The 18,697-nt window shown below is 42.2% G+C and overlaps 1 protein-coding gene and 1 long non-coding RNA gene across 2 annotated transcripts in view; one reads left to right on the top strand and one right to left on the bottom strand.

Moving 5' to 3' along the window:
* The window catches only part of LOC109922157 (guanine nucleotide-binding protein G(I)/G(S)/G(O) subunit gamma-4), a 32,469-nt gene that overhangs the window by 11,635 nt on the left and 2,137 nt on the right, over window positions 1–18,697 (top strand). The window contains exon 2 of the mRNA XM_020522276.2: window positions 7,998–8,101. Coding sequence (XP_020377865.1) covers window positions 8,015–8,101 — 87 coding nt within the window. The 5' untranslated portion in view covers window positions 7,998–8,014. The remainder of the gene's footprint in view (window positions 1–7,997; window positions 8,102–18,697) is intronic.
* Window positions 2,926–18,697, bottom strand: part of LOC125483217 — a 29,106-nt gene continuing 13,334 nt past the window's right edge. The window contains exon 3 of the long non-coding RNA XR_007262182.1: window positions 2,926–3,204. This is a non-coding gene — a long non-coding RNA (uncharacterized LOC125483217). The remainder of the gene's footprint in view (window positions 3,205–18,697) is intronic.

Here is an 18,697-nt window from a genome sequence, read left to right as displayed (position 1 = left end):
GATGGCAGAAGTGTTGGAGGATGATGCGTTGGATCCGGAGGTTGGTGGGGCGGTACGTGAGGACAAGGGGGATTCTTTTTTGGTTGTTATTGCGGGGACGGGGTGTGAGGGATGAGTTGCAGGAAATGTGGGAGACACGGTCGAGGGCGTTCTCGACCACTGAGGGAGGGAAGTTGCGGTCCTTGAAAAACGAGGACATCTGAGATGTACGGGAGTGGAATGCCTCATCCTGGGAGCAGATGCGGCGGAGGCGAAGGAATTGGGAATAGGGGATGGCATTTTTGCAGGAAGGTGGGTGGGAGGAGATGTATTCTTGGTAGCTGTGGGAGTCGGTGGGCTTGAAATGGATATTGGTTTCTAGGTGGTTGCCCGAGATGGAGACAGAGAGGTCCAGGAAGGAGAGAGAGGTATTAGAGATGGCCCAGGTGAACTTAAGGTTGGGGTGGAAGGTGTTGGTGAAGTGGATGAACTGTTCAAGCTCCTCGTGGGAGCACGAGGTGGCGCCGATACAGTCATCAATGTAACGAAGGAAGTGGTGGGGTTTAGGGCCAGTGTAGGTACGGAAGAGGGATTGTTCCCCACACCTCCTCCCTCACCCCCATCCCAGGTCCCAAGAAGACTTTCCACATCAAGCAGATGTTTACCTGCACATCTGCTAATGTGGTATACTGCATCCGCTGTACCCGTTGTGGCCTCCTCTACATCGGGGAAACCAAGCGGAGGCTTGGGGACCACTTTGCAGAACACCTACGCTCGGTTCGCAATAAACAACTGCACCTCCCAGTTGCAAACCATTTCAACTCCCCCTCCCATTCCTCAGACGACATGTCCATCCTGGGCTTCCTGCAGTGCCACAACGATGCCACCCAAAGGTTGCAGGAACAGCAACTCATATTCCGCTTGGGAATCCTGCAGCCCAACGGTATCAATGTGGATTTCACAAGCTTCAAAATCTCCCCTCCCCCTACCGCATCCCAAAACCAGCCCAGCTCGTCCCTGCCTCCCTAACCTGTTCTTCCTCCCACCTATCCCCTCCTCCCACCTCACGCCCCACCCCCATCTCCTACCTACTAACCTCATCCCGCCCCCTTGACCTGTCCGTCCTCCCTGGACTGACCTATTGCCTCCCTAACTCCCCACCTACACTCCCCTTTACTGGCTCCATCCCCACCTCTTTGACCTGTCTGTTTCCTCTCCACCTATCTTCTCCTCTATCCATCTTCTATCCGCCTCCCCCTCTCTCCCTGTTTATTTCAGAACCCCTTCCCCTCCCCCATTTCTGATGAAGGGTCTAGGCCCGAAACGTCAGCCTTCCTGCTCCTATGATGCTGCTTGGCCTGCTGTGTTCATCCAGCTCTACACCTTGTTATCTCAGATTCTCCAGCATCTGCAGTTCCTACTATCTCTGAAATTTGACTATTTATTTTGAACTTCACTACTGTGGCATCCTTGATATGGTTCATGGTTGAGAGTTCCAGCTCCACAATAACATCTGTATGCAGATACTGATGGGAGAAAAACCAGTTCAATGACTTACATCTTCTTTCTCGCCATCTCCAGAGAAAAATAGCACTCATATGTCATACTTCTGCAAGATGAGTCACATCAGCAATTAGCAGAATTACTTGATTATGTTATCAAAGTGAAAAATCTGTTCTGCATCTGACCTCGGCTTTGAAGATGAAGGGAAGCAGGTTTTTTTGTATTCTCTTCTCTTCTCAGGGGGTTGGGAAATGTACAACCTCAACTTCGCTGGGGCAGCACAGTGGCTCAGTTATTAGCATTGCTGTCTCACAGCACTAGGGACCTGGGTTCGACTCCACCCTCAGGTCTCCAGGGATGTGCAGGCTAAATGGGTTAGCCATGGGAAATGTAGGGTTACGGGATTGGAACTGGGTGGGATGCTCTTTGGAGGATCAGTGTGGACTCGATGGGCTGAATGGCCTGCTTCCACACTGTAGGAATGCTCTGGTTGCACCAACCATACGAAATAGGAGCAGGAGTGGGCCATTTGGTCTCTAGATCCTCCTTACAAAATTCCTACCCAGTTTCATGTCATCAGCAAACTTGGAAATATTACATTTAGTCCCCACATCTAAAACATTGTGATTGGACTGTGAATAGCTAGGGCTCAAGCATCCTTGCTGTACCCCACTAGTCACAGCTTGTCAACCTGAGAATGACTCATTTATTCCTACTGTTCATCTTCTCCCTGTTAACTAATTCTCAATCCATGCCGGGATGTCACCCAATCCCACGTGTACTAAAATCACTTAATCATGTTCTATGCGGGACATTAACAAAAACCTTCTAAAAATCAAATATACCACATTTACCAAATCTCCCTCATCAATTCTGCAAGTTATATCCTCAAAAAAAGTCAGTTTGTCAAACATGATTTCACTTTCATAACTTCATGTTGATTTCTGTCTTATCCTATCATTATTTCAAAAGGTTTCAGTTGCCACATCTTTAATCAAAGATGTGAGCATTATCCTTGCTCCTGATGTAAGGCTAACAGGTCTATAGATCCCTGTTATCTTTCCCCCTCATTCTTTTTTATTTAAATTGTGAGGTTACATTTGCTGCTTCTCAAACCACATGAACAATTCCAGAATTAGTAGAATGTGAAAGATGAACACTATATTTAATTCTACAGCCACTTCTTTCAACACTCTGGAATATAGATCATCAGGTCCATGGTGACACGGTGGCTCAGTGGTTCGCACTGCTGCCTCACAGCGCCAGGGACCCAGGCTCGATTCCACCCTTAGGTGACTGTCTGTGTGGAGTTTGCACATTCTCCCTGTGTCTGCATGGATTTCCTCCGGGTGCTCCAGTTTCCTCCCACAGTCCAAAAATGTGCAGGCGAGGTGGATTGGCCATGAAAAATTGCCCGTAGTGTTGAGGGATGTGGGTTATAGGGGGGTGGGTCTGGGTGGGATGCTCTGAGAGTTGCTGTGGACTTGTTGGGCTGAAAGGCCTGTTTCCAAACTGTAGGGATCCTATGATAGATCCAGGAGATTTTTCAAGTTTCAGTCCCATTAATTTCTTCAATACTTTTTTACAAATACTTTTTTCAGTACTTCACTAGCCCGTGGTTCTTCAGTATTCCAGGGTGATTAATTTAACTTGCTCATTGAAGACAGACACAGTTTTCTTTAGTTTAGTTCTTTGATAGAGTAGGTATGGAGAAGAGGTTTCCTATATTGGAGAATAAAGTACAAGGGGTTACTGTTTAAAAATCGGGGTCTCTTATTTAAAACAGATTAGGAAAAGTTTTTTTCTGAGGGTCATAGGTTTTTGGAATTCTTTTCCTGAAAATATGGTGGAAGCATGGCCCTTGAATATATTTAAGGCAAAGGTAGGTAGATTCCTGTGAAGCAAGGGGGTAAAAGGCTGTCAAGAATAGGTGGGAAGATGGATTTGAGGTTGTAATCAGACCAGCAGTGTTCTTATTGAATGGTGGATCTGGTTTGAGGGAAAAAGTGGCCAACTCCTGCTCCTAATTCATATGTTTGTATGCTCATATTATGATAAGAGTTCCTTACTTCTTTCTTCTTGTTGCCTTCACAACCTCTAGCCTTATTTGCTGGCACATTCTTATACTCTGCCCATTCCTGCCACATTCAAACAATAATATTTTTGTTACTTCTTGTTATCTTGCTCTCTTGTTTTGTCCTTTCTCAAATTTATCACATCTTTCTTCACTTTGTCCCTTTCCTCTGACTAGTTTTGCAGTAGTCGTGTAACTACCAGCCTAGATCTATGACTCACCTGAACACTTGTCCCAGCACAGTTCAGATGAAGAAACGGTACAGGTCCCACTGTCCCCATTACTCTTGCCAGTGGTTCATGAATCAAAATGCTTTTCTCCCACATCAATCTTTGAGCCATGCATTTAATTCTCATATTAGTTATTTTTAATCAACCTGTCCAGGGATGTTATGAACTGCCTCTAGAGTAGGTGAGATTTGAACCAGCAGCTCCTCGTTCAGAGGTAGGCACACAGCCACTGCACCTCAACAGCCCTCAATTTTCTGAACTCCTGTTTGCTTGTGGATCAGGTAATAATGTAGAGATTGTTACCTCTGAGGTTTTGTTATCTTAATCTAGTCCATAGCCATGCATACTTTTTAAGCAGAACCTCTTTCCTAGTCCTTCATACATCATTGGCACCTACGACGGACTACAACAAGTGGATTCCTATCCTCCCACTGTATGTTTCTCTCAAGCCCAGACCAGACAACCCAAACCCTGGCACCAAGCAGGCAGAACCACCTTCTAGATTCTTGTTCTCAGTTACCAAGTTTATCTTCCTGATTATACTGTCCCCTAATATCACTACATTTGGATTAACTCCCTCTGATTGAGTGGTTTCCTGAGCCATGGCAAGTTCTTTGATACACCTTGCAGACCCTGCTTTCATCCACATAGGCTGCAAGAAACTTGAACTGGTGGTCAAGTGAAAGAGGCCTTTCAGCCCATTGTCTACATGTTTGCTTTATTTTCCAAGAAATCTAAATCTGACCTAAAAACTCTTTGTCCAGTGCCTTGCTGTTTTTCACTTTTAAATATGCATTGGCCTATGTCACAAATATTCTTTGTGATAAAGCATTTTTGCTGCAACCTTCCTAGGTCAAAAAATTTTCCTGTTACCCTGACCTAAGAAAATATTCTTCCGCAATGCATCCTTTCAAAACCCTACAGAATAATAAATTTCTTTCTAATCTCACAAATCATTGCTGCTCCAGTAGAAACAACCCCAATGCATGGTATATCATGTATTTTCCTCCTTAATTTTCCATCTCAGGCATGTTCTTGTACATTTGTGTCAGCTTTCAAATCTTTTCTATAACCAGTCTAAAAAGTGCAGACAATTTATCTTAAAAATTGGTATGTAGATATACTTGTTTACTTTTGCACTTTATGCTCCTATTCATAGTGTAATAGTTATTTTACTGGACTCTAATCTAGAGAGAGGAGTTCAAATCCAAACCTTGTATTAAATTTACATGATAATTTTACACTTGTGTTAATATGTACCACTATAGGTCAAGCATAATTATTGCAATCTAGTATTTTTCTGGTTAGCCATGTAAGTAGCTTAACCATTCTTTCAGCAAAGTTCAACAATGGAACAGGAGCAAACTTGAAGGAAATTTTTGCAAGTTTTGGGGTGACCCTCAAGGTAGAATTGCACTGCTGTAAAATTCAAGCTGATTATAATGATGCTATTCTTCTCTGAATGTATTATGTAAAGAATCAGTAAAATTGTTTCATATAGTTGACAACTTTGTATCTTCACCCATCCCTTGAAAATTGCTGCAAAATAGTCTTAAGATTCACATACTTATAAGTCTGACATACTGAGTTACTCCTTACACTTGATGTAACCACCTTTTAATCCAATTGATATGGACTTCTGAAAAACACTCTGTTTTATGCATTTTCACCAACTGTATGATCACAGCAGAGAGGTGAACCACACCTAATGAATATGAAAAATCTCATTAGTTATCAATACACAATTCAGAACTTGAACTTCAGTTTACACTCACCAGGATCCCTGAGAAGGAAATGAACCACACACCTTTGGATTCAGCAGAAGTGGGAGACTTTGAACCAATCACTTTGAAAACTGGGAAAGTACACTGCAATAATCCAGCGCATCAGCTAATCCCTGATCCAACATGATTTTGCTTCTGAAAACTGTAAACTAAATAACAATCTGCACTTGTAAAACTCACAGCACAGTCTTAATATTAAATGTGATTCTGCAACGGGACAACATTTGTTGCATAATCCTGAATGCGCAACGAATTATTCTGACAACGAATTTAGCATTGTCAATCAGTGTAGTACCCTTTTGTAAACTAGAAGCTACAAATATTAATACACAAAGCCCTGTTCTTTGCTGACAGAAAGAACATGTACAGGCATTGCAACTGTTTCAACTTAACAAAATAGGTGACAGATTCTCACTGGTTCTGTTCTTAGCATAATACCCTGACCAATTAGTCAACCTGCCTGGTTTAAAATTTAAACAAAGCTTGGCTGTTAACTTTAAAGTTTTGGCAAAGATCTGTAGCTCCTGAGTGTCTGTTTGATATATTGTTTGTGGCAGTCATTGCATGGTATTTTGTAAACCACGTTGGTTCTGCATGTTATGGAAATGGGGTCTTTAATCCTTGTAAGTGTTTGTCATAGAGTGGCTGTGGGCTTGTGGGCTACCATGATTCCTAGTGGTCTTAGGAGTCTTGTTGTCAATTCTGATATGTTCTTAATGTAGAGCAGTGTGGCCAGTGTGTTAGGGCATACTGTGTCCTCCTATTGTTGTCTATTTTGTAGGAATCTGCAGATGAAGTTGCGGGGATATCTGTTCATAGCAAAGATTTTATATAGGTGCTCTTCCTCTTTCCTGCGTAGTTCCGGAGTATTGCAGTGAATTGTGACCCATTTAAATAGTGTCCTAATGCAGCTTTGTTTTACGATGGTTGATGTGGAAGTTGAGGATTTGATCAGTGTGGGTTGCTTTTCTATAAACTGAGGTTTGGAACTCCCCATTGGTCACACGCACAACTGTAACATCCAGAAACGGAAGTTGATTGTTGTATTCTTCTTTCCTAGTGAATTTAATCCCTGTGAATATGCTGTTGATGAGTTCCCCCACATTCAACCTAAACTGTGGATCCGGTACGTAGACGACACATTTTTCGTTATTAAACGCAACAAATTAGAAGAGACCCAACACCTCATCAACAGCATGTTTGCAGGGATTAAATTCACAAGGGAAGAAGAAAACAACAATCAACTTCTGTTTCTGGATGTTAGAGTTGTGCGTATGACCAATGGGGAGTTCCAAACCTCAGTATACAGAAAAGCAACCCACGCTGATTAAATCCTCAACTTCCTCAGCAACCACCCCAACGTCCACAAACAAAGCTGCATTAGGACACTATTTAAATGGGCCAGGACACACTGCAACACTCCAGAACTGCACAGGAAAGAGGAAGAGCACCTTGCTATGAACGGATATCCCCGCAACTTCATCCACAGATGCCTACAAAACAGAAGGACACAGTACACCCTAACACACTGGTCACACTGCCCTACATCAAAAACATATAGGAACTGACAACAAGACTCCTAAGACCACTAGGAGTCATGGTAACCCACAAGACCACAGCCACTCTACTTACAAGAATTAAAGACCCCATTCCCACAACATGCAGAACCAACGTGGTTTACAAAATATCATGCAATGACTGCCACAAACATTACATCAGACAGACAGAAAGGAGACTAGCCATCAGAATATATGAACATCAACTAGCAGCAAAATGGCACGATGAACTCTCCTTAATATTGGTACACTCAGACAATGAAGGCCATCAGTTTACCTGGGACAAGGTAACCATAGTAGACCAACCCAAACATAGACACCCACGGGAATTCCGAGAGGCATGGTTCTCCACCCTAATGCAATCAACAAACATATAGAATTGGACCCCATATACAAACCCATACAGATCAAAACCGGAAATGACACTACTCACCATAACGGACCAGACAGTGTAAATTCCAAGCGGAGTAAAATAACATTGCTTCATCGGAGGCTCCAATGATAATGTCACCTAGCATGGCGACGAAACGTCTGAACGAGAACAAGCCAGCTCGGCGAGCAAATCAACAACCTTGGCTGTTAACTGTCAATAAGCATTAATCTGTGCCTTCTCTATGGTAATATTTCTGTCAATCAGAGTCAACTTGCACTCTCCTTTCTCATTCAGCATATGAATTCTTGCAAAACATCATGATGAGTGCAAGACAGAAAGCATTAAAGTGTCATTTTTCAGCAATATTTAAGTTCTGTGCTACTAAACATAAATAACAGTATTCACTTTCATATGGTATTATCTCAAAGAATGCAATTTAGATTGACATCTCAATACTTTACATCCCTTGAACTTCAGGACATGTGATTTGATTTGAAGGTTTACAGTGACAGGAAATGTCGAACAACAGCACAGCCAGTATTTCTCAGGCCAGAAAAGCAGTAGAACAGCTGAAGATGGAAGCCTGCATGGAAAGAATGAAGGTAAGTGGTATTTCCTGAAGGTTCATAGTTGGCCAATTTTAGAAAGGTAACAGTTCTGAGGCCTTTTGAAAGTAAAAGGGAGCATCACCCTTATTTTGTTTGCTTTAGATGAATGATATGTGGGATCATTATACCAGAGTTGATTGCAAAGATAACCCTGAAGGAATAAACACTAAATGACACATAGTGGTCTTATTTTCTTCAAAATGGAGCTCCAGGATGATTAGTATGTTCATTTCCAAAGAGTATTCTTTAACTTTTGTTTCACTTCTGAGAATCAAGATTAAAAGGTTTTTCTTCACTTCCAAAACTTACCATGGCCTTGCTGTTTCAGTGTGATCTCTTCCAGCTTCATATACAAACCAAGAACTTTGAGAATTGGACTTATTTTTAACTAGGGTGGAGACTGGATTATACCAAAGGAGAACACTAGACGGTCCAAACCATGAACAATGTAATCTCCTGGACTAATCTCAGTCACCTAGACAGTTTGAAGAGGAAGGTTTCAGATTTGTTGCTCATAAGTGTCTGGAGTTTCTGAATTGCTTTTTCACTGCTCCCATTAGAAACATAGAAGCAGGAGTGGGCCATTCAGTCAATCAAGCCTACTCTATCATTCAACATTATCATACCTATTCCTCAAGTTTGACGCCATGCTCCTGATCTCTACTTATAACCCTTGACACATTTAGCCTGTAGAAATCTATCTGATTATTTTTCAAATATATTCAATGACTTCATCTCCACAGCCTTCAGCGGTAGAGAATTCCATTTCTTGCTACCCTGTGAATGAAAAAAACCTCTCCTGATTGCAGTCTGAAATGGCCTATCCCATATGCTGAGACAGTGACCCCATGTTCTGGACTGCCCAGCCAAGGGAAATATCATTCCTGCATTCAATGTGTCCAGCCCCATCAAAATTTTATTTGTTTCAATTAGATGCCCTCTCATTTTTTCTAAACTTCAATGAATACAGGACAAGTTAACTCAATGTATTCTCACATAACAATTCTGCCAGGTCAAACATCAATCTGATGAACATTTGCTGAACACTCTCAATGGCAATTGTATCTTTTCTTTGGTCAGGAGACCAAACGTGCACACTTTACTACAGGTGTGGTTTCACCAAGGTCCTATACAGCTGCAGTCAGGCCTGTTCTTATATTCAACCCTCTTGCAGCACACCATTTGCCTTTCCAACTGCTTTCTCTACTTGCACATTTGCTTTCAGTGACCAGTGTACAAGGACTCCCAGGAGGGGCTCTTATGGCATAGCGGGAGTTTCCCTACCTTTTGAGTCAGAAGGCCCGGATTTAAGTCCCACCTGCTCCAGAGGTCTCTCATAACACATCTGAACAGGCTGTTAAAAAGTACCCGTAAAGTCAGTGATAGTAGGAACTGCAGATGCTGGAGAATCCGAGACAACAAGGTGCAGGGCTGGATGAACACAGCAGGCCAAGCAGCATCATAGGAGCAGAGAGGCTGACGTTTCGGGCCTAGACCCTTCATCAGAAAAGAGGGAGGGGAAGGGGGTTTTGAAATAAATAGGGAGAGAGTGGGAGGCGGATAGAAGAGGGATAGAGGAGAGGATAGGTGGAGAGGAAACAAACAGGTCGAAGAGGCGGGGATGGAGCCAGTAAAGGTGAGTGTAGGTAGGGAGTTAGGAAGGGGATAGGTCAGTCCAGGGAGGACGGACAGGTCAAGGGGGCGGGATGAGGTTGGTCGGTAGGAGATGGAGGTGCGGCTTGAGGTGGGAGCAGGGGATAGGTGGGAGGAAGAACAGGTTAGGGAGGCAGGGACGAGCTGGACTGGTTTTGGGATGCGGTAGCAGGAGGGGAGATTTTGAAACTTGTGAAATCCACATTGATACCATTGGGCTGCAGGGTTCCCAAGCGGAATATGAGTTGCTGTTCCTGCAACCTTCGGGTGGCATCGTTGTGGCACTGCAGGAGGCCCAGGATGGACATGTCGTCTGAGGAATGGGAGGGGGAGTTGAAATGGTTCGCGACTGGGAGGTGCAGTTGTTTGTTGCGAACCGAGCGTAGGTGTTCTGCAAAGCGGTCCCTGAGTCTCCGCTTGGTTTCCCCGATGTAGAGGAAGCCACACCGGGTACAGCGGATGCAGTATACCACATTGGCAGATGTGCAGGTGAACATCTGCTTGATGTGGAAAGTCTTCTTGGGGCCTGGGATGGGGGTGAGGGAGGAGGTATGGGGGCAGGTGTAGCACTTCCTGCGGTTGCAGGGAAAAGTGCCGGGTGTGGTGGAGCTGGAGGGGAGTGTGGAGCGGACGAGGGAGTCACGGAGAGAGTTGTCCCTCCGGAAAGCAGATAAAGGTGGGGAGGGAAAGATGTCTTTGGTGGTGGGGTCGGATTGCAGATGGCGGAAGTGTCGGAGGATGATGCGTTGGATCCGGAGGTTGGTGGGGTGGTACGTGAGGACGAGGGGGATTCTTTGGGTGCCTTTATACATAAACCTTTCCCACACTACTACCACTTAAATAATACTGTGGTCTGTTTCTTTTATCAAAGTGAACAACTTAACACTCATCAACATTTTATGGTACGCAGTGCATTTGCTTGCTCACTCAACATTCTAAATCACCTTGAAGTCACTTTACATTATTCTCACCACTCTCAATCCCATCCAGTTTTGTGTCATCAACAAACTTGAAAAATTACATTTGATTGCCTTATCCAATTGTTGATATTGTGAATACTTGGGGATCAAGCACGAATCCCTGCAGTACCCAACTTGTCACTGCCTTCTGCTCAGAGAAAGACTCACTTACTCGTTGTTTCTGTTTCCTGCATGCTTTCTAATTTTGAATCCACACCAATATATTACCATCAATCAATTGTGCTTTGATTTTGCACATTAACCTCCCCTCTGGATATTTATCACAAGTTTTCTGAAAATCCAAATACACCACATCTACTGGTTTTCCTTAATCTATTTTACTAGTTATATCCTCAAGAAACTACAGGCTTATTCGGCATGGTTTCCCTTTCATAAATCCACACTGAATTTGCGAAATTTTGTTGGTATTTTCTGTGTCCTGTTATGACATAGTTTATAATAGCATCAGCATTTTCCCATTACTGATGTTAGGCCAACTAGCCTATAATTGCCTATTTTCTCGCTTTCTTTCTTTTAAAAATGGTGGTGTTCCATGCTCCTATCTGCTGGAACTGTTCCAGAATCTATAGAATTCTCAAATCTCTTGAAACTGTTAATGAGATATCAGTTTGGACAGGCTGCTTGGAACAGCTAGTCTTTTCCTGTTTGGTATTTTTTGCATGTTAAGATGTATCTACAAAAATCTTTCATTCATCCACTTTAATTCTTGCTTCTCATCATCAGCAGTTCTTTGTTATTATATTGCACTCACCCATTCCAATCTTGACCAATGAAATCTCCTTCCTTATCACCTTCTCCCAGCTTCTGGAAACATGTCAAGTACCCATTGTACCCTTTTTCTGCATCCTCAGCTTCCTACTTAGAGCACAATGTCCATGAAATCAGTTCTAACTAACAGCAAATAGTTGTTAATATCAAGAATTACCAGTTAAACCTCTTTAGGCCAAGGGTAAACATTGACATCAACCCAAGCTGATGTCATTCCTGAAGATTTTATCACACAACTTTCTGTACTCAACTGCTCTCTGAAGTGTCTTTGTGCCCTCCATCTCCAGTAACGCTACAACTAAAAGAAATAATATTCAATGGAAAATTGAAAGCAACTTTCGGGATACCCATATTAGTTTTCTCCTTTTTGTTCAGTATCCAACAGGTTAATGTTTAACTACAGGACAATCCTGGAGGGTTGGCAACTCAACACAGGTAGAGAAAAAAAATACTAGACTGCGAAGCAGAGGAGTACCAGTGAATCATACGGTCTTTCCATGTCTCATTTGGATGATAATGACACAGCACTTAATGATATATTACTGTATTCTTTAACACTATATATCTTACACTAAGCTATGGTTGAATACAGACATGTTAATATAATGGTACACCCACCAGGCACTGAAAAGTGAGAGAAAATAATTTCAAAAAATTGAAACCACTTCAGCACACTTTTTTTGCCTCATTAACCTGCCCTGGTTGTTTGAAAATGACTGTCTTTTAGTTCTTATGGCTAAATAAAGAGATTATACAGCCAGCGCTTATCTTTACAATTTTGAAACTCCCCAAAAAGAGCAGTAAACATCTTAATTAGATGCTTTTGCACTGCCAGAATTCTACATTGCCTGTGATAGTTTTTTACTTGCATGTTTGACACGTCCTTCAGTATTCTGGCTGCGTTTGATTTGCTCTCACTAGGAGTTGACAGACTCTTATTATCAGATGACAATAGGGATCAGAACAGGGTAGTTGCATATAGACACTTTGAACATGCAACACACAAAGCTGCATCTTTTCAGGGAAATGATGGTTTTGATTAGAAGGTTTTCCTACCATCACAGAAGCTTCCAGCATAATTATAGGGAAGCTCCCAGGATTTCACACAGGCTTTTTAAATCGACAATTCCCAATCTTTCCCAACTATGAGTACTCTGACAGCTCATCAACAAATCATATTTATCATACCCTGTATTTTTCTTAATGCTGTAGTGAAAACAAAATAATTTTTTTGTGAATGATGCCCAACAAAAAGCTAATTCTATCTGACACCGACTAGCTTATCACCATCTTTTCAAGATAGGATGGGCAATAAGTGCTGGTCCAACCAGTGCTGCCCACATCCTGTGAATGAATAAAGAACCTGATGCTATCAGTGTGGCAGTTTTACAAATTGGCATCGATGTAACAATGCCTGAAATGTGAAATGTTGTCCTTGTGTTCAAATCTATGCACAGCCTTGCCCCTCCCTAATTCTGTGACTGCCTTTGTTCAATCCAACTTTCCAAGATTTTGCATGACCCTCATTTCCATAAATGGTATCCTTGCATTTGGCTACCACTACTAAGATGCCCAAATTCTGGAATTCCTTCCGTAAATCCTTCTGTTTATCTCTCCTGTTTTGAGGCAATCTGAAGCTTTGTACAATCTTTTGATCAGCTGTTCAAATATCTTCTTAGTAGGTTTCATCTCAATTTGTATCTAATTATGTTTCTGCATAGTCACTTAGAATGCTTTAAAGATGCTACATAACACAAGTTGTTTATCCTGCAAATCAGCAGTGATTTTTGACTTTCAAAAATGGGGAATATATACATGTTGATTGCTAAAAAGATGCAGAAAGAATTGCCAGACTGTCAATGTAGTTTGGATTGCCTCATATATTTTGAACTATAAAAGTAAGAAAGTTATACTAAATATTTATAAATTGCTGATCATGCCTTAGCTGGCGTACTCCATTCAATCTGGCAACACTGCTTCATGAAGGCTGTCAAGGCCAAGATGAAACTGTGGAGTCTGTATTAACCAGGGAATGGATTGTGTCTGCTCTGATTTGAGAGACTGATGTCAGCTTTTTGCTAATTTGTGCCCCCCTTATTCCCATTGGGGTTGGGAGGAGCTGATATCTCAGCTGCAGAAATGGCTGATTTAGTCTTAAGGGCTTGTGTGTGGCTGTACCCCTGTTGAACAGCTAATCAGAGAGCTTCCACATCAATGAGGAAAGGAAGCATGCAACATGAGAGGTGTTTAGCTCTTCATCCCTTCTTGGCACTTGGAAAGAGTTATCCAATTAGTTGCATTCTGTTTTTAATCTTCCATAGCCATGCAATTATTTCTCCTTAATGGTACTTCCAATTCCGTTTTGAACATTATGATTAAATTCTGCTTTCATCACCCTGTCAGGAATTACATTCCAGAACTTCACAATTTGATGTACAAATATTATATTTCTTTCCCATTCACCTCTGTTTCATTACAAAATACCTTGAATTTGTCTACCCTTGTGTTCCCTCTACTTTCTCACCCAAAGACCCTTCAATTTTGAATCTTTTTTTGATTGTCCCTTGAGCTTCTTTGTTTCAAGTAAAACGACTCTAGTTTCTCCATATAATTTATTCTCTCATTACTGGCTACCAATGTCTTAGATACCTTCTGCACCTTCTCCAAGGCCTTCATATCCTTCCTAAAGTGCGATGCTCAGATTGGACAAAATATGCCAGCTGAGACCTAACAAATAATTTATCAAAATTCAGTATCACTTTCTTACTTATGTAATCCATGCCTCTATTTATAAATCTTAGGATCCTTTATGATTTTTAACAGCCTTCTCAACTTTTCCTGTCATCTTCAAAGAGGTATTTGAACTCCCAGGTTTCCATGTTCATGCACCCACTTTGAAATTGTACAATTTTATTTGTATTGTCTCTTGTCTTTTTTCTCCTAAAATATATCACTTGACACTTCTCTCCATTAAATTTCATGAGCCTTATGTGTTTCCATTTAACCATCTACGTCCACCTAATATTTGTTACTATGTGCTTCACTGGATTTCTACGACTGTTTGTGTGAAGAAGTGCTTTCTGACAATGCCCTTCATAGCCTGGCTTCAAGTTTAAGTTTGTGCCCCCTGTTATGGATTCTCCATCAGAGGGATCAGTTCCTATTAAATCCTATTATGCTTCAAACACTCACTATGATCACTTTGAAATGCAAGAGAATGCAGCCAAATGGCAACCTGTTCTGATAATTTAGCCTTTTGAGTATTGTTCCAGTTACATAAATGCAGGCTGTAGTGTGCCCTCCATCTCCTAACTTATCTCCTCTCTTGGTGATTCAATGCCTCTCCATACTGAACACTACTTGGGAGAAGTACTAAGAGCAGTAAAGGCACAGAATGTATACTAGTTGGAGGTCTTCAATTTTTCTAAACAAGAGTGGCTCAGCAGCACCAGTACTGACCATGCTGGTTGAGTCCTTCAAGATTGGTGGTGAGTGAACCAATAAGAGGGAGAAAAACTACATGTCTCAATCTCAACAATCTAGCTGTCAGAAACTCATCTGTTCATGCAGTAATGGTGGAAATGCCCATAAAGTCTTGAACACTGAAGACATCCTCAATTGTTTTGCAGTGCAATACTTCTAAATGTGACAGATTGGGAACATATGTAACGGCTTAAATATGGCATCCACGACATGCTACAGACCATCAATAGCAGATTTGTATTAAAACAAAACCTGCAACTTCCTGATCCGGCATAAGCCAGGGGACCAACACTGCATTAATGAGGAATGTTGGAGAGCACACCAAAAGCTGCATTATGCATGTCTAAAAATGAGATGCCAACCTGACAAAGCCACAACATAGACCTGCATAAACGTGAAGTAGCAAAAATAGACCTGCACAGATGCAAAGCAGCATGTTACAGCAATGGCTAAGTGATCCCATATAACCAGATCAGGTCAAAGCTCTGCAGCGCTCCCATATTCAGTTAAGAATGGCAGTGGACAATTAACAGGAGAAGGGACCCCACGAACATCCCCAATCCAACAAATCAGGCAAAAGATGAGGCTGTAGTGTTTGCAAAAATCTTCAGTTAGAAGTGCCAAGTGGTTGATCTATCTTAGCCTCTTCTTGAGGTCCCCACCATCACAGTTAATTTGATTGCAAGATCAAGAAATGGTTGATTGCCCAGGATACTGCAATGATTATGAACCCTGATGATATTCTGGCTGCAGTATTAAAGACTGTGTGCTACAGAACTAGCTTAGCTCATAGCCAAACTACGATGTATTGCTGTAATATTGGCATGAACCAGGCAATATAGAAAGTTGCCCATGTATGACTTGTCCACAAAATCAGACAAATGCAATCCAGCATCATAACTTGCTCATCATTCTGCGAGGACCATTTGGCATTTGACCTCTTCACAGTCTTCACCTAAATGCGGGCAGAAGAGATAGACTCGAGATGAGGCAAGAGTGACTGTTCTTGACATCAAGATAGCATCTGACCAACTGTTGTATCCATGAGACCAGTTGTGGCATCAAGGACCCCCAGAAATCTTTTAATCTTATAATAAGAGAGCTAGGAAATAATGATAGTACGACTGAATTCAATACTAATGAAAAATGACATGCTGAAATCTCAAACAAGAATCTTAAATGTAAATATAGCCAATTAAGTAGATATGAGGAAAGCGCTAGGTAAGGTTCATTGAGTGAATAAACTAAATGGTACAGTACTGAAAAAACAGTACGCAACAATTCATGTTTAATAAAAATATAGCAAGAGAGATCCATCTGTGATCTACTAAGGCAATTAAGTGTGGTACCATGAGGAGCTTGAACAGTTCATCAACTTTACTAACACTTTTCACCCCAACCTCAAGTTCACCTGGACCATCTCTGATACCTCTCTCTCTTTCCTGGACCTCTCCGTCTCCATCTCTGGTGACCGCCTTGAAACTGACATCTATTTCAAGCCCACCGACTCCCACAGCTACCTAGACTACACCTCCTCTCACCCACCTTCCTGCAAGAATGCGATCCCTTACTCCCAATTCCTCCGCCTCCACTACATCTGCTGCCAAGATGGGGCGTTCCATGCCTGAACATCTCAGATGTCCTCTTATTTCAAGGACTGCAACTTTCCCCCTTCGGTGGTCGAAAATGCTCTCGACCGCATTTCTTGCGTTTCCTGCACCTCTGCCCTCACATCCCCTCCCTGCAACAAAAACAAAGGCAGAATCTCCCTTGTCCTCACGTATCACTCCACTAACCTCCGTATCCAACATATCATTTTCCGCCACTTCCACCACCTGCAATCCGACCCCACGACCAAAGATATATTTCCCTCCCCACCCCATCTGCTTTCTGTAGGGACTGCTCCCTCCTTGACTTCCTCATCCACTCCACACTCCCCACTAGCCCCACCACCCCGGCACCTTTCCCTGCAACTGTGAGAAGTGCTACATCTGCCCCTACACCACCCCCCTCACCTCCATCCAAGGCACCAAACAAACCTTTCACATCAGACAGAGGTTCACCTGCACATCTGTCAACGTGGTCTATTGCATCCGCTGCTCTCAATGTGGCGTCCTCTACATCAGTGAGACCAACCGGAGGCTCGGAGACCACATTGTAGAGCACCTATGCTCTACTCGCGACAAACGACAATGCCTTCTGGTTGTGAACCATTTCAACTCCCCCTCCCACTACCTGGGTGACATGTCCATCCTTGACCTCCTCACAATGACGCCACCTGGAAACTGGAGGAGCAGCACCTCATATTCCGCCTTGGGACCCTACAAACTAATGGTCTCAATGTGGACTTTACCAGTTTCAAAACCTCCCACCCCTGGCCTCATCCTATGATCAACCCTCCCTCTCATCCCTGCCTCCTTGGCCTGACACAACCTGTCCATCTTCTCTCCCACCTATCCGTCCCTCCCACCTCACTGACCAATTCCCCCCACTGCCTACCTGCACTCACCTAACACCATCCCACCTACCTTCCTCAGCCCCACCACTCCTCTCTCTATTTATTTCGGAGCTCCCTTCCGCCTCCCCCATTTCTGAAGAAGGAACCTGATCCGAAACGTCAACTTCCCTGCTCCTCTGATGCTGCCTGGCCTGCTGTGCTCCTGCAGCTCCACACTGTGTTATCTCTGACTCCAGCATTGGCAGTTCTTACTATCTCTAAGTGTGGTATTATATTTTAAGTATTGTATATAATGTCAGAAAGAATAGTGGGAAGTCTGAGGACTTGGGAGTATTTTAGAATCCAGAAAAGTTGATATAAGGGGAAAATGCAGAATATGAGATTAGGCAGGAATATGAAGACAGACGGTAATAAAGAATAGCTAATATTTGTTATGAATTGTCATGGGAATAAGGAAATGGCAGAGACATTTAACTAATATTTTGAGTCTGTCTTTACAGTAGGAGATAAAAATAATATCCCAGTGTATATGGTTACAGAGAGACAAACTAAGGGACTAAAAGAATTGAGAAATCCTAGGTTATACTATACAGAAGTGCTGGAGAAACTTGGGAGATTAAAATCTGAAAAATCCACAGGACCTCATTCCCCAAGGTCTACATCCCAGAATTCTACAATATATTGTTGCAAAGACAATGGATGTATTGGCTATGAATTTATATAATTCTCTACATTCTAGAACAATCTCAGCAGATCTATTTAGGAAAGCAGAGTGTGAGAAAGCAGAAAACTATAGGCCAGTTAGCCTGACAACATCTTCTAGAAAGTGCTGGAAGCTATTAACAATTCAATAAAGAATAGTACGATGAGAACAAGTCAATACGATTTTTTAAAACAAAACTCCTGTTTGGCAAATTTGTTAGAGTTTTCTTAGAGGATGTAATAATTAGGATACATGTAAAATAACTTAGAATTACAAAACAAAAACAGAAATAGCTGGAGAAACTCAGTAGGTCTTGCAGCATCCATAGAGAGAAAACAGAGTCAACATTTCAGGTCCAGTGACCCTTCCGCAGAACCCTTCTCCAGTTATTTCTGTTTTTGTTCCAGATCTCCAGCGTTCATTTTTTCTTTTTGGACCAGTAATTGTAGTATACTTGGATTTCCAAAGAAAAATTAAGATGCCACATGAAAACTTTAATTTAGAAAATAAGGTCTCATGGAACTGAGGGTGATAGATTACCATGA

Source organism: Rhincodon typus, chromosome 5 (assembly GCF_021869965.1).
Source record: "Rhincodon typus isolate 14 chromosome 5, sRhiTyp1.1, whole genome shotgun sequence".
Taxonomy (NCBI): Eukaryota; Metazoa; Chordata; class Chondrichthyes; order Orectolobiformes; family Rhincodontidae; genus Rhincodon; species Rhincodon typus.
This window is presented reverse-complemented; position numbering and strand designations above follow the sequence as displayed.